Source organism: Haliotis cracherodii, unplaced genomic scaffold (assembly GCF_022045235.1).
Source record: "Haliotis cracherodii isolate W230 unplaced genomic scaffold, xgHalCrac1.p SCAF_9, whole genome shotgun sequence".
NCBI classification, from domain to species: Eukaryota; Metazoa; Mollusca; class Gastropoda; order Lepetellida; family Haliotidae; genus Haliotis; species Haliotis cracherodii.
In genome coordinates, this window is record NW_027266343.1 from 52828725 (window position 1) to 52844960 (window position 16236).

General features: G+C 40.6%; 1 protein-coding gene across 1 annotated transcript; it reads left to right on the forward strand.

The window, feature by feature from the left end:
• The first annotated feature begins 13428 nt into the window (after nt 1-13428).
• On the forward strand, nt 13429-15468 carry LOC139451982 (baculoviral IAP repeat-containing protein 7-like). The gene is made up of 2 exons (XM_071233261.1): nt 13429-14173; nt 14895-15468. The coding sequence occupies exons 1-2, from the start codon at nt 13452-13454 to the stop codon at nt 15466-15468; spliced, it is 1296 nt and encodes a 431-aa protein (XP_071089362.1). The 5' UTR covers nt 13429-13451.
• The last annotated feature ends 768 nt before the right edge of the window (nt 15469-16236 follow it).

Here is a 16236-nt window from a genome sequence, read left to right on the forward strand (position 1 = left end):
TATATATTTCACTGCATTATTTTTACCAGGTTTACATTGAGGAGTAGAACACGATCCGTTCAATATTTATACTATCTAACCAATAGCTTTGTATGCTATTGTATCTGATATGAAGGCAACTGTACCCGGTGATGCATAGCTGTACATGTTTACAGTCACGTCTCAACTACAACGAAAATTTACAGTTCTTTAGATATACCGACCACGCTAAAAGATTGAAATAAATGTAAAAACTGAAAATTCTCATTTGTGACGCTATACATCAGTAATCATGTAATTATGCTCGCGGAGGGCTACCGTCGTGAAAACGTGTGCCCAATCCTTTTCCTTGGGAATAAAATATGTTTAAATCAAATACAGTCCCGTAAAAACGTGTATACTGTCTGATAATTCCACAAATTAGGACTATTAAAGGTTTTTAACGAATTCTAGAATCTTTATTTTACTAGAATATGAGGTTTATATATCGACCTCCTACACGGTTGTGTAATCTACAGGAAAACCACAACGTTGAGCATTTGAAAGTATGAGCACAGGGAAACTCTACTATATCCAGTTTAACAAGTTTGTTTGAAATACAACCGAGCTGACGCCCTATTACATGGCTGCTTCACAAGTATTCCCAAGTGTGACTATCTATTTGATGGGTGTTTCCAGGTTAATGTATATACAGCTTGAATTACCCCTCTATACACGTTTCATCTGAAGGCGTACACACTCCCCAATGCGTGACGTATTGTGTGGGCTTTGACCAGACTAGTAATGCAATTGTACATGTATTTAAGATGTATTTTCCATGGATGTCGCAATTCCCTATGCACTGACTCCCTTCAAGGCTTGTCAATCCGGAGCCTTCATCAATCAGACTACGAGAATACAGGATAACTGGAGTTGGCCCAGTTTCGTTGATATCATCCCAACGCCGGAAGGAAATTCATATGATGTATATAGTGCATGATAGCATTTCCCTGAGGAAAACGGTGCTTGAGGGAACTGGGTCGTGGACAAATAGCTAGGAACTTTAACACACATGGATACTCACATACGTTGTTTTAAGACTATCGTCAAAGTGAAATACAACATTATCAAATCAATTATATAGTAACCCGGAAACCGGTTTATTCGCAGGACGAACCCTACGAAGTCGTGCGATTTTTTCTCGAAATCAGTTGTGCAAGTGTCTTGCTTAATCCGGATTAAGAGGGGGTCGTCTCCAAAGCAAAGATCAAAATTTAATATTCACGGTTCACTAAGATCGATGTGTTCTTACAAAGTCGACCTGAGCGTATACATTGATGTACATCGAGGTTCATAAAAAAGCATTTGCTTGACTGGACCTCAGAGGTTGTGATATGCAGACACCAAAGGCTGGACCTTCTGGAATGTTGCTCAACATAAAGATTGACGTCAAGTGGAAGTCAACCTCTTGTTATACAGCCATGTGGAGTTTTTCATGCATACAATAAACTTGAAGGGCAATTCACATTGGACGAATCATTTCAAATGTAGTTAAAAAGAACAGTCAGATAAACTCATTCCAATCATTAAAATGATTTCTGAAGCTCAAAAGGAATTCCGAGCGGATTTGCTTGTCATTCAATTCGTGTCCCACGGCCAGCGATGACACCAGTATTGTATGTGTTGACAAAGGCGAACATATCGAAGTATTTGCGAATTTTTCAATGTTTGAGATGGAGCATGTTTACAGCATGCTAATAACATTCAAAAGAATCATAACCGCGAATAAATGTGAAAGTTTGACTTCAAGTTTCGCACGCATTTTCCTTGTGTTGTATACAATAGTGTAACATTTGAATGTGACCAGAAACCTTCGGAATATATCAAATACTGGCTGTCATGTTGTGATTCGGTCGCTTTACGATCCCGATGATCTCAATGACACCAATGAATATGCGTAATATAACCACCAACACTGCTCACCAGAGTGAGTGTTTTGGGCCTAGTAGAGGAGAGTGACCTGACCTGAGCCTGGAGTTAGTGTTTTGGGCCTGGTAGAGGAGAGTGACCTGAGCCTGGAGTGTGTGTTTTGGGCCTGGTAGAGGAGAGTGACCTGAGCCTGGAGTGTGTGTTTTGGGCCTGGTAGAGGAGAGTGACCTGAGCCAGGAGTGTGTGTCGTGGGCCTGGTAGAGGAGAGTGACCTGAGCCTGGAGTGAGTGTTTTGGGCCTAGTAGAGGAGACTGACCCGAGGCTGGAGTGTGTGTTTTGGGCCTAGTAGAAGACAATGACCTGAGCCTGGAGTGTGTGTTTTGGGCCTAGTAGTGGAGAGTGATCTGAGCCTGGAGTGTGTGTTTTGGGCCTAGTAGAGGAGAGTGATCTGAGCCTGGAGTGTGTGTTTTGGGCCTAGTAGAGGAGAGTGACCTGAGCATGGAGTGTGTGTTTTGGGCCTAGTAGAGGAGAGTGACCTGAGCATGGAGTATGTGTTTTGGGCCTGGTAGAGGAGACTGACCTGACCCGAGGCTGGAGTGTGTGTTTTGGGCCTAGTAGAGGAGAGTGACCCGAGGCTGGAGTGTGTGTTTTGGGCCTAATAGAGGAGAGTGACCTGAGCCAAGGATCAAATCATTCTATAGTGAAGTTTTAGGGGATTGGTTTGAACCTGCTACACCGGCACCACCCACTCGATGTCAGATTATATAAACACGAACAGTGGACAAACAATAATGGAATACAGAGACCTAGAATCCAATCTCGTGGACATTTTCCTGGACGCAATCCAGAATAATTTCCTTTGACACCGCGGTTTCGGGGTAAAACTTGAAAGCAAACAAAATAGTATTCGGAATATTCTTCATTAAATGTTACACTAGATCGCCTCAGAAAGTGAAGGGCTACGGTCAGCATCGACATTCACGGCAAGACATCCCAGATTACAACCTGCAGTTTAACACAGAGCCTCGGAAATTAAAGGGCCACGGTCTGCATCGACATGCAGTGCAACACTTCCCACATTACAACCTGCAGTTTAACACAGAACTTAACTTACTACCGTTTGTATGACGTGTGACGTACGTATGAGGTGTAAAGGGTTTCGGGTCGAGTTCCGGATTATTTCATTTGTACAACGAAGTCAATGTCTGGTGTCCGCCGCCGTGATATTGCTGGAATATTGCTAAAAACGGCGTAAAACCATATTCACTCACTCATGCAGCACACTCTGAAATATGTAATAAAGATATACTATTTTCGATCATGAGAAGTAAAGAAATGGAAATTTTCAGTTCGCGGCAGCTAAGTCGACAAAAAGCGAAACTTAAGTCCTAGTTTCACAATCACCATGTCGTAATTAACCGATAACTGAGGCGTAGTAACCCTTTAACTGTGACGTTACGAGATACGTATGTCTCCATTCCCCGAAACGATAACGATATTGTTGATATCCGATATCAGAGTCGCAATTACGTGACACAAGAACTACGTCGCAGAAACGATATATCTTCATTTTAAGTATATTAAAATATGTAATTACTATTTCGTAAATACGCGATAGTAAAATCGCACTGACTTCCCTACGTAGGACGCATTTTAAATCTCTCAAACCTGTTCCATCATTTGACAACTAGTATCTAAGATATTTATATGAGAACTTCGTTGCTTTGATTGGTTATTAAACTGTATGGGTATATTTCAACCAGCATCATGCTACCTTTGCTAAAAAAATGTTCAATCAAAGTTACAACATTCAAGGCCTCAGTATACCTTTCATACCACTTTTCCCAATTCGATGCATCGATGCCCAAAATGATGGCCAATTCAATTACTTGATTTACTTGTATCATATGTTCCCGCTTTCGTTTTAGGTGAACAATTGAGTTGCCATTGCATGTGTTTGTGATGGGTTTCATCAGTCAAACACTGGTGCTAAATGCATCCCACAGATTAACTGAACCATTATACTAATAGTTTTCAACACAAAGCAAGCACAAGAAATTCTAAATAATAATTCTCATGACACACGCACAAAGCAGAACACTGAACTATTAGGCAAGGAACAAAAGGGCGAACCAAACACAAGCTGTTATAACAATAATGTTTTAAAGACATTGAATCATTCAGCTTGCTAACAGTGTGAGAATCGACCGAAACGACCCTATATGCAATAAACCAGAAATTATGATCCATAAATTTGCACGTTTTCTTACTTAATCAACTTCTAGAAAGGCAATCCAACAGTAAATTGAATCATGTTACATTGACGTTCTTTAAGAAATTGCAAACAAAATTAGGAAGGTTTAAAAAAGCCAAGATCCACATGTACAGAGTAAAATGACAAGGAAAATGTTGAAACTGATACGTGACTGATATGCCATGGACTACACAACAACTAGTAACTTTTAGTAAGGTCAGTTTGAAAAAGAAATTCAAAAGCAAATTTGGAAAATACACCCAGTTTACATCTGCCCAGGTAGAAAACTAAATCAACACTACTGCAAAATGAGTGCAATCCATCATGTTTGTTCTTGTGAAAAGTTGTTAATCACTTTGTCAAAGTCAATATCAAGATCTCTGTGGATATGAAGCAGTGCTAGTACATTAAGCCGCTCGGTTACCATTGTTGACCTGAGATATGATTTGACACGTCTCAATGCAGTAGCAGGAAATTCTGGCAATGTGACAAGTGTTTAGGTAACATGAATATTTGGATAAAGAAAATCTTTTGCAAATGTTGCGCATAGCCACGATTGTTTCTCCCGTGCAGGGACATCTTGTCAGCGTGCTTTCTAGCGCCTGATTTCAACAGTTTGTTGTTTTTCAAAACGGCCGTTGGGACAACTCAGCATTTGTGTCATTTGCGGGGACATATGACCAAGCACGATATAGTGACGATTTTCTTCAAGTACATTTCTGAAGTTGATCCAGTGGCATGGCCGCGCATCATTTGATGTCCTACTCACCTTGGCATAGTAGGATCAATGGCATATTCATTCGATAAATCGTAGACATCTTTGAATAGCTATTCCCCTACAGTGATGCCTTCACGTTATTGTCTCTAAGAACTGATGACAACTTTGGCCTCACTTGATGCTCGAATGAGATCAGTGGTTGCCGACTACAGCATGAGCGGTTACTGGACTGTGTATTCGATGACAACTTTGGCCTCACTTGATGCTCGAATGAGATCAGTGGTTGCCGACTACAGCATGAGCGGTTACTGGACTGTGTATTCGATGACAACTTTGGCCTCACTTGATGCTCGAATGAGATCAGTGGTTGCCGACTACAACATGAGCGGTTACTGGACTGTGTATTCGATGACAACTTTGGCCTCACTTGATGCTCGAATGAGATCAGTGGTTGCCGACTACAACATGAGCGGTGACTGGACTGTGTATTCGATGACAACTTTGGCCTCACTTGATGCTCGAATGAGATCAGTGGTTGCCGACTACAGCATGAGCGGTTACTGGACTGTGTATTCGATGACAACTTTGGCCTCACTTGATGCTCGAATGAGATCAGTGGTTGCTGACTACAACATGAGCCGTTACTGGACTGTGTATTCGATGACAACTTTGGCCTCACTTGATGCCCGAATGAGATCAGTGGTTGCCGACTACAGCATGAGCGGTTACTGGACTGTGTATTCGATGACAACTTTGGCCTCACTTGATGCTCGAATGAGATCAGTGGTTGCCGACTACAGCATGAGCGGTTACTGGACTGTGTATTCGATGACAACTTTGGCCTCACTTGATGCTCGAATGAGATCAGTGGTTGCCGACTACAGCATGAGCGGTTACTGGACTGTGTATTCGATGACAACTTTGGCCTCACTTGATGCTCGAATGAGATCAGTGGTTGCCGACTACAGCATGAGCGGTTACTGGACTGTGTATTCGATGACAACTTTGGCCTCACTTGATGCTCGAATGAGATCAGTGGTTGCCGACTACAGCATGAGCGGTTACTGGACTGTGTATTCGATGACAACTTTGGCCTCACTTGATGCTCGAATGAGATCAGTGGTTGCCGACTACAGCATGAGCGGTTACTGGACTGTGTATTCGATGACAACTTTGGCCTCACTTGATGCTCGAATGAGATCAGTGGTTGCCGACTACAGCATGAGCGGTTACTGGACTGTGTATTCGATGACAACTTTGGCCTCACTTGATGCTCGAATGAGATCAGTGGTTGCCGACTACAGCATGAGCGGTTACTGGACTGTGTATTCGATGACAACTTTGGCCTCACTTGATGCTCGAATGTGATCAGTGGTTGCCGACTACAGCATGAGCGGTTACTGGACTGTGTATTCGATGACAACTTTGGCCTCACTTGATGCTCGAATGTGATCAGTGGTTGCCGACTACAGCATGAGCGGTTACTGGACTGTGTATTCGATGACAACTTTGGCCTCACTTGATGCTCGAATGAGATCAGTGGTTGCCGACTACAGCATGAGCGGTTACTGGACTGTGTATTCGATGACAACTTTGGCCTCACTTGATGCTCGAATGAGATCAGTGGTTGCCGACTACAGCATGGGCGGTTACTGGACTGTGTATTCGATGACAACTTTGGCCTCACTTGATGCCCGAATGAGATCAGTAGTTGCCGACTACAGCATGAGCGGTTACTGGACTGTGTATTCGATGACAACTTTGGCCTCACTTGATGCTCGAATGAGATCAGTGGTTGCCGACTACAGCATGGGCGGTTACTGGACTGTGTATTCGATGACAACTTTGGCCTCACTTGATGCTCGAATGAGATCAGTGGTTGCCGACTACAGCATGAGCCGTTACTGGACTGTGTATTCGATGATGTGCTGAGTAACAACAAGGTGTATGGTGAAATCCAATGATTGAATGATCATCTATATACGCCACCATCCTGTTTTACGGTCGTAAGAATATGAACGAATATGAACAACTTGCCCAGCGTGTTTCACAAATTTTAATTATCTTTCGTCAGGCATGTTCATTCGGTTCCGATTCTTCATTGAAAGCCACGAGGCGTGTTACGGAATATGAAAAGGCACAAGCAATGTATTCAACAGCTGACATGATCATGAGACGTACAAATCGTCAGGATACTGACGTCCACTAATAACCTGAATACCGGTCAAGTGATCACTCTTTTTTGAGACACCATCATAACCCTGACCCTTATGAAGTCTTTGTTAGCACCGTATTTGTCTAATCCGAACACAAAAACGGGTGCCCAGAAGCTGCCTCAATGTTCAAATATGCTGTAAACTACTCAGTTACACAAGTCCTACATGGACCCTTCAACCAACCATAAAAAATCCTAGGTTGAAATTTGGTCGCAATGATATCAAAATGGGGTTATAGATGTCAGAGCCGGGCGCAGTTATGACTTAGCATTGAACTCTGGGTAGGAGAGTGAGATCCATCCGTGACAGAAGCTTCGCAGAACGTTTACTTCAAATTGTGTTTAAATCATAGGGAAGTGTGTTTTTAACCTTGCTTTGGTTTCAAAGTTCCAATGCGTGTGCGCAACTAAAGACAAAAACAAGACATTGTGTTTCTGCTGTAGGAAGGACATTGATATTGGTACGTTTGGGAAAAGTGCACTAAAGTCTCAAAGACAAAGCAGTCGTCACCAGAAAAAAACTGACAGTCATTGTTGGGATTAAATTGAACCCCGTATAAACCATTTGTAAACAAGTGTGTAACACTTCTATATACACAGGGCGATTGCATAAAATCAGTTAGTCCCCGACGCAATATGCGTTTCGGCTATACACCAAGAAATGGAAACATTTAATTACATTATGTATTATATTTCAGTTTTAACATTGCTTTTTGATTTCCTTTATTGGTGTGTGGGACATTCAAATTTCAAAGTGAAAACACTTGCTCTACTTGCCACGCTGTACGCCAATGAACATGGCTAGGTTATTGTCGATAACAGTAGGTACTATCTTGGAAGAGACTTGACCATATAGTCTTGTCTTTTTAAGTTGTTTGTAAGTTGTTTGTCAGTTGTTTGTCAGGCACATTTCCATCCCATGTACAACTGGGGCAGTGTCAAAATATATGTCGTCACATTATTGGAACTAGATACTGAGAATGTCGTAATGGCTCGGAATATAATCGGAATCGTACAATCGACTCTGCCTTTTAGCAGAGATTTGTTATGAATACGGAAAGCTTTTTGTCGATATTAAAATCTATATACACAGATGGTACATGTAGTAATGATTGAGGGCGAATGTGGCGACAAGGGGGAACACTTCACGATAAAGGTTTAATCGCTTGTATTCTGAAATCACTAAGGATAATGGTGGCCCAAAATGGACGTGGAAACGATTTCGACATGTATTGAGTTATTTGAGTATTACCGGTATACGTTTTCATTCGAACTATATTATACATCTTTCAGAAAAGGAAATTGAAAATGGCACGAAAACCATGAATATTGCCAAAACATTCTGTCAAATAAACATGAAACACAGAAAAGCCATTTAAGCCCCGAAATCATATGAGAAACACGAAAAATAAATTTCAAACATTAAATATAAAGGAAAAACATCAACTGCTATTTTAACAGTGTTGGAGGTTTTCGGTTTAATGTGTATTTTGAGTTTATTCTATGTTTCTGATTTGAGTATATAGAGAAGCTCAATCGAGTGTCTTTAGATATCTAATATATCAACACGAGTTGATAAAAGTGGAAAAACTCAGAGACTTGCCGTCACAATGGTCTGCAAAGCATCGTGATGCTTGATATCACCCAAGGGATATCACCTACGGGAGCCAGTTTTGGATGATACACAACGTTTAGTGTGTTCGTGTTTGGTTGTCAAGAGATTTCAAGATCTAATCAAATGTTTTCTATTTGTTTTTTGTTTGACTTTACGTACTTTTAAGACACATAGTTCTGTTTTAATTTTCAGTAGTTTTGTAGATGAGTATATGTCTAATCATTTGCTGAAGCGTATTAAATAAAAACTTGTAGAATTCCAAAAGAAAACGAGTAATACACTTTTTTATATAAGAAGGACACTGACTGCGAAAATGTTTCAATGTCTTGTTAAACCACCGTATTTGCTTCACAACCGCCTATAATACAAGATGTAGGGTACACAATTCTTATTAAACAAAGTTTACAGGACATCGCATGACAAAGGTATGGTCACAACTGTCACAGCCATTACAATGATAACAAGTCTGCTATAGAGCCAGAGGTAAGGTAAGGTGAAATGGGGTTTAACGTAGCGTTCAAGATTAGTGCACTTATATTGCGATGTGCGGGCACGTGTGTGTGTTTGTGTGTGTCTGTGCGTGCGTGCATGCATGCGCGCGCGCATGTGTGTGTGTGTGTGGCTGCTTAAACTAGTCCTGATTAATGCCGATTTTATTATGCTAGCCCAATGAGATAAAATGCCGCAGTTTAACATGAATACCCCACTCAGAACACTGACTCCCAGTCGACAAGTATGTGATAAGTATGAACATCTGAGAGAAAAGTATATCCGAAGTTTAATAATATACATAAAGATCAAGAAGTTAATGATCAGTCTTATACAATACTTCAGCTTGGATGTTATACGTTCATGTGCCATATTGTTAGCATATATCTCTGTCAGATAGTTTTATGTATCATGTATATCAGGTGACGAAACAAATAAAAATAAAATGTCAACTTTACAATGGGCCATTGGGCCTTAATTACCGAACTCGTTTACGAGTTGAAGCAACAGTCTATAAACGAACGGATGATCTTCATGACGAAGATTGAGACAATTCAACTCACAATAGATTATTGAAGCTTACTCGTATATTATATCGGTGTTGCTCCTTTGTACCCATTCTAATTGTCAAGACGTACAACACGCAGAGGGACGCAGGAGTTACCTCCCTTCTTTCCACGAACGCAGCAGGTGTCTGTCGGACCCGAGTGTCTTCTCCTATATTATTGTGACCCACATTTACCGCGAGATGGTACACTCCGAGCAGAGCGCTCTGTGTGATAGGGCCGCCCATAGCCTTGCTCTACAGCTGTACTAAATGATACGTCCATGGATGTATAGTAATACTCTAGGTAATAGGTAAGATCAGATAATCGTCTAAGGACCCATCCCCTCCTTTAATTAAGTAAGTAATTACTTGTCTCCAATACGTATGCTTTTGAATCACTCCCCCTCTCTCTCTCTCTTTCACCTCTTTCTGTCTGTCCCCCCTCTCTGTTTCTGTCTTTCTATCTCTGACTCTCTCTTTCACCTTCTCTCACTCGATCTGTCTGTACCCGTCTCTCTCTTTCTGTCTCTCTCGTTATGTCTTTAACTCTTTTTCTCTCTCTCTTTCACCTCTCTGTGTGTCTCTGTCACTCCTCTCTCTATCTCTCTCGTTCTAACTATAATTCTTTCTCTCTTTCACTCCCTCTCTCTTCCTGTCTCCCCTTTCTGAGTCTCTCTCTCTCTCTCACACACACAAACACACACTCTCTCTCTCTCACACACACACACACACACACACACACACACACACACACACACACACACACACACACACACAGACACACACACACACACACACACACACACACACACACACACACACACACACACACACACGGACGTTGTTGACAACTGTTAGTGGGAGTGATAAAACAGCACCCTGCTTTGCCCGGATCTCCGTCACACTCATGACGGAAGAGGAAGGAAGCTGCTATACGGTTTTTCTTCTGGGTGATTACTGATTATGTATCAGTTGAACCACGAAGTGTGTAACGGCTGTCACAATGTGTGAAGCCATTTCTATAAGTGCCCCTCTCTGGTTTATTGTTTAGTTTAAAAGCCAAATTAGGCAACACACGCACAATCCATTACCAGCATTATGTTTTGTACTAAAGGTATAATACATGTAATATACACCAGTTAGTTGAGATTACAACCAACACACAAACTTTGTGTTCTCGGCAGAACGACCAAACAAGGTAAGGTAAGGTCATTGCACGGACAGTACTACGTTTATAACGAACACGCTTATAACGAACTGACCGATATAACGAACGTATTTTAGTCCCGGCAATTTGTTGTTTATATGCTGTATATATGCTTGTAACGAACTACGGTTATTACGAACTAAAATTAGTGGTCCCCTCTAGTTCGTTATAACCGCAGTTTACTGTACATAGCGACGTGCTTCCACGTGTGTGTGTATGGCTGTTTGTGCCAGTTCGAACTTATTCCGGGCAGACGTCCTGTCCACTACACCGACGAGGCGGTACCTTTAAGATCATACCGTATTTAAGACAACACTTAACAAAATTCATCGATACCTTTAAGATCATACCGTATTTAAGACAACACTTAACAAACATCGTCGATACCTTTAAGACCATACCGTATTTAAGACAACAATTAACAAACATCATCGATACCTTTAAGACCATATCGTATTTAAGACAACACTTAACAAACATCATCGATACCTTTAAGCCATACCTTATTTAAGACAACACTTAACAAACATCGTCGATACCTTTAAGACCATACCGTATTTAAGACAACACTTAACAAACATCGTCGATACCTTTAAGACCATATCGTATTTAAGACAACACTTAACAAACATCGTCGATACCTTTAGGACCATATCGTATTTAAGACAACACTTAACAAACATCATCGATACCTTTAAGACAATACCGTATTTAAGACAACACTTAACAAACATCATCGATACCTTTAGGACCATACTGCATTTAAGACAACACTTAACAAACATCGACAGCTTGTGCATAGGGTGAAGTCAGCTACAATGTCAAAAGAGTCTTCGATCGTAATTCAGTGTGAAACAACATCTAATTCACTAGAACAAATATCATCTACTGTTAACCACGTTTAATCGGCCTTAGTAAATATCGGAACAGAGCATTAAGGACAGATTGGCTTGTAATAACACACAAGAAAACAGCGATAGGTTTTACAGTATTCCACATTCAATATTTTTGTGTGAGAAATTCTGATTTTCACGGAAATGAACTCCTCAGAAATATCCTTTAACGTCGAAATCATGGTGTTGCTGGTATTTTAAAACTGATAAATAATTAATTGGTAAATTTAAAATAATTTTTAGCTGCTTATAATTCATAACATTTCTATTAAAATATCAGTGAATAAAACAGGAAGGATATTTCAACAGGAAGTGTGTTTTACATCACCGTGGTGTCTTCATTGATAAAATTACAGTTGCGGTTTATGACGTCTCATAGTACATTGATAAGTGTATATCCCATACCGCTGTCACTAGAAGTATTAGTTGGCAATGGAATCACTGTCGTGTTGATTCTAAGCTTCCAATTCATACATATTTACACCCGACAGGGAACACATGACCTTATCAACAAGGCTTGATAAGGAACATGGGCTTCTCAACAACATTGCGGAACTGAGGGAGGATCTCCTTAATATATTTATTTGTCTTTTACGTTAATACAGTAGTTATTTCTCAAAATGTGACATAAGTACGACGTTTAGTGTGAAAGGATATATTTATCATAAATATGAATATTCTAGTTTTACCGAGACAATAGATATTCCTCGAATTGGTTAAAATGAACTCATATGATACATAGACCCAGCAAAAATGGGGAATTAGTTAACGGATGAAACAATGTCTAAACGTGAGACAACCAGCATTGCATAGACCACACAAGGAATAGCACATTATTGACTCTTAATTTTACGTGATGAAATATGTATTCGCTCCACATGTTAAAAGTAAATGTAACATTGGGACTCGATAAACAACACATCCTCAAATCCATCCCTAATCTTAAGGAGAGAATTTAATGCAGTGACTGCTCTAGATCATTTACAATAAATACACATACGAATTCCATGTATAATGTATTATCCAAAACAACTCTCGTTGTTAATTCAACTGTCTTACCTTACTAGTGAGCAGATGGAAAATCGCACGGGGATATCCCCCAAACTATACATGTGTGCCGCGTTCGATATAGTAAATAAAATAACCTTACATCCTGCTGATGGCGGAACTCCCTTCTCAAGATGACGTTGCTGATAAACCTACCTACTCCAAAACAGAACGACTTAGATACACATATTGTAAGGAATAGTGACTCCGCTGTAGACACAGTGACTGGCCTTTCAACAGTGTCATTCATGTATGGATATAGTACACGGAAGACTATCACGGGACTCGTATCTTGCCTTATAGGGTCACGTGATTATGCCGATATTCATTACTACTGATAACTGGAAATGTGTGGTGACATTTTCCGTATTACAGATATTAATTGTAACCTTAAATATATTCAAGGGAGTGAAACAGGAATTTCGAAGTTCCCCTGGATTTTATGTTGATGACGAAACTAGAGGACTTCCTGTTAGTCTATTAATAACTTCAAAATAGGACATATAAGCGAGGTGTTACAGTGAGGCTTAACACTCTTGTGAACTGAATGGGAATCAATTCACTTACTGAATTCGCAAAATGACAGCTGTTATGGCAAGACCGTGTGGTCTCCGTTCGAGTTATGCTTTAACACCGACCAGCAGTCCCGACAGAAGCGACTGTCTTGATGACGACTGCCACACAATGACAAAGCAAGCCATAATGAAATCAGAGGTAAAGAGACTAAACTCATTCAAACTCTGGCCAGCGTGGGCGACCCAAAACCCTGCAATTTTAGCCCAAGCTGGATTCTATTACACAGGAACAGGTGATCGAGTAGAGTGTCCCTTTTGTTTTGGTATTTTAAAACAATGGCACACAAATGATGTTCCTTTATTAGAACATATGAAGCATTTTCCTTACTGTAACTTCATCCAGGGGGGTGATGATGGTAACATACCTATAGCAGAAAGTGTACAGAACTCACCTGTTTCTCGTAGATCTGCCCAAACCCAAGGGGTTGAAGGCGGCTGTGACTATACACGAGAGGAATTGAGACTAAAATCATTTTCAAGATGGCCGCGAAATGTGTCTCAAACCCCGGAAGCCCTTGCACGAGCAGGGTTCTACCATATACCATGCGAAGAGAAGCCAGACCGTGTGAAGTGTGGTTATTGTCGAGGGAAAGTATACAACTGGGCCTGTGGAGACGACCCCTGGATTGAGCATGCAAAGTGTTTCCCGACTTGTCCCTATATAAAGCTGTGTATTGGGGAAGATGTCATCAATGATCTACTGTGCCAACAGAACGGTGTCACAAGGTAGGTTGATATATAACAATACTCACAGCTTATTTTCCTGTATTTCTAGATTTGGCACCATCCTAAACGTGCACGTGGGTTTCACCAGGGTAGTACGCGTCTAAGACTTTCTCCACCCATATCACAATGACACTGATACTGATTAAAACGGCGTTTAATCCAACTCACTCACACTCACTATTTCCAACATTGTTCAACACACATATATGTCGAACTCGAAACAGTAATGGAAACTTTTCCTGCTGAGAGTGGAATCATACCTTGATGCTTGTTCGAACCCTGAGTACACCCCTGCCAACGAACGATGTAAATAGTGAGTGAGTATTGTTTTACGCCGTTTTTAACAATATTCCAGCAATATCACGGCGGGGGACATCGGAAAATGGGCTTCACTCATTGAACCCATTTGGGGAATCGAACTCGGGTCTTCGGCGTGACGAGCCAACGCTTAAACTACTAGGCTTCCCCACCTCCCTGCGATGTAAATAAAACTTGCATGTTTGCAGTCACGATGTAAATATTATGAAGGGTGATGACGTCAACATATGTATCTGTTTTCCCTCGCGTCCATGGCCCTGAATACGTGTATGACTGCATGTATAAATGACACATTATATAGTTTAAATATTTGTAATGGTGTGGTAAACATATGTTGATCCAAAATAAAGACTGGATTAAGACTTTTCACGCAACTATATTTTAAATGTGTAAATATTTTCAGCCAAGAAAATGCGGAAGGAGTCGTGATATCAAACTCTTCTGACGAGGTTAATTCAACCGTTGACGAAGTAACACAACTCATGATGAGTGATGCTGTTCAGGCCGTTCTCAAGATGGGATTTACGTCAGATCTCGTAAGAACTGTTGTACACAAGTGGCACACAGAACGATGTTGTGATTCAGTTTCCGCACAAGAGCTCGCCATTGCTGTTCTTGAAATAGGAGAAGGAACAGGAATTACAACAAATAACGTAAATGACACCAGAAGTTCAACGCCAAACAGACGTGAATTACGCCATGAAGACATCAACAGACATTCATCATCTAACAGGGGCCAGATTTCAAGTCAAACACTATCGGATATGACACAAAATGTTGACCTCATGAGAACGGTTCAAGACGAGAATGTTCACATGAGAGAGCGGTATCTGTGTAAAGTCTGTATGGAGAATCAGCTGAGGGTGACGTTCATGCCATGTGGTCACCTGGCGTGTTGTGGTCCCTGCTCTATGGCCATGTCCGACTGTCCGATCTGCCGGACGCCCATTACAGGGTGTGTCAGGAGCTACTTTTAGTCTTCATTGTGTTGTGTGATCAATTGTCAAGTCATGTATTGCAACCGAGACAACATGCTGGAGCACAAGGTGACTTTTCATCAAAATTTGAATATGCATGTACGTGTTGAGCTTGTTAACGATGACTCGTACACTGCAATATGAAAAGAATGAGTGTTGGTGAGGAATATCTATGTATAACAGATGTGCCGAACTACGGTTTCAACATGAGCACACATTTACTTGTTTAATCATACAGCATTATCAGATATGATGTATATGGCAATATATTGTTGTGATAAGTTAAGGTTATACTGTCATTTTTGTTATACGTTCGTACATTTCATCCAAAGACTTACGTATATGATATAGATATTGTGTATGACAATGATTTTCGTTATCTTGTTCTTTGATGTTTCGTTACGGGTATTGATGTATTATTCATTTTATGTTATACTTGTTCACGTGATTTTACAATCATGTTCTTTTTAATTGTTTTTGTTTTTATCGTTTTTTAGTAGATATGTGTTGCTGCGATGTGTTAGCAGTAGTTGGTTTGGTTTGTATATATAATGTCATAAAATTGGTTGACAATAATGGCAACTGTGTCTTTAACATACAAAAGTACACACATTTGCACGTATGGACCATGGTTTTAAAACCTCTACTTCAACATGACATGATACAGTGGAAACGTTTCGAAACCTACTTAAGTGAAATAAGAGCGACAAAACCCTTTCCGTATACATAAGAAATCTCTACCAAAAGGAGAGTCGACTGTTCGACTCG

What these genes read in the sequence shown, in the direction of transcription:
- LOC139451982 (XM_071233261.1), top strand. Translation starts at nt 13,452, where the DNA reads ATGACAGCTGTTATGGCAAGACCGTGTGGTCTCCGTTCGAGTTATGCT. An exon ending in CAACAGAACGGTGTCACAAG is followed by an intron (nt 14,174 to 14,894) that starts GTAGGTTGATAT and finishes AAATATTTTCAG; the next exon opens with CCAAGAAAATGCGGAAGGAG.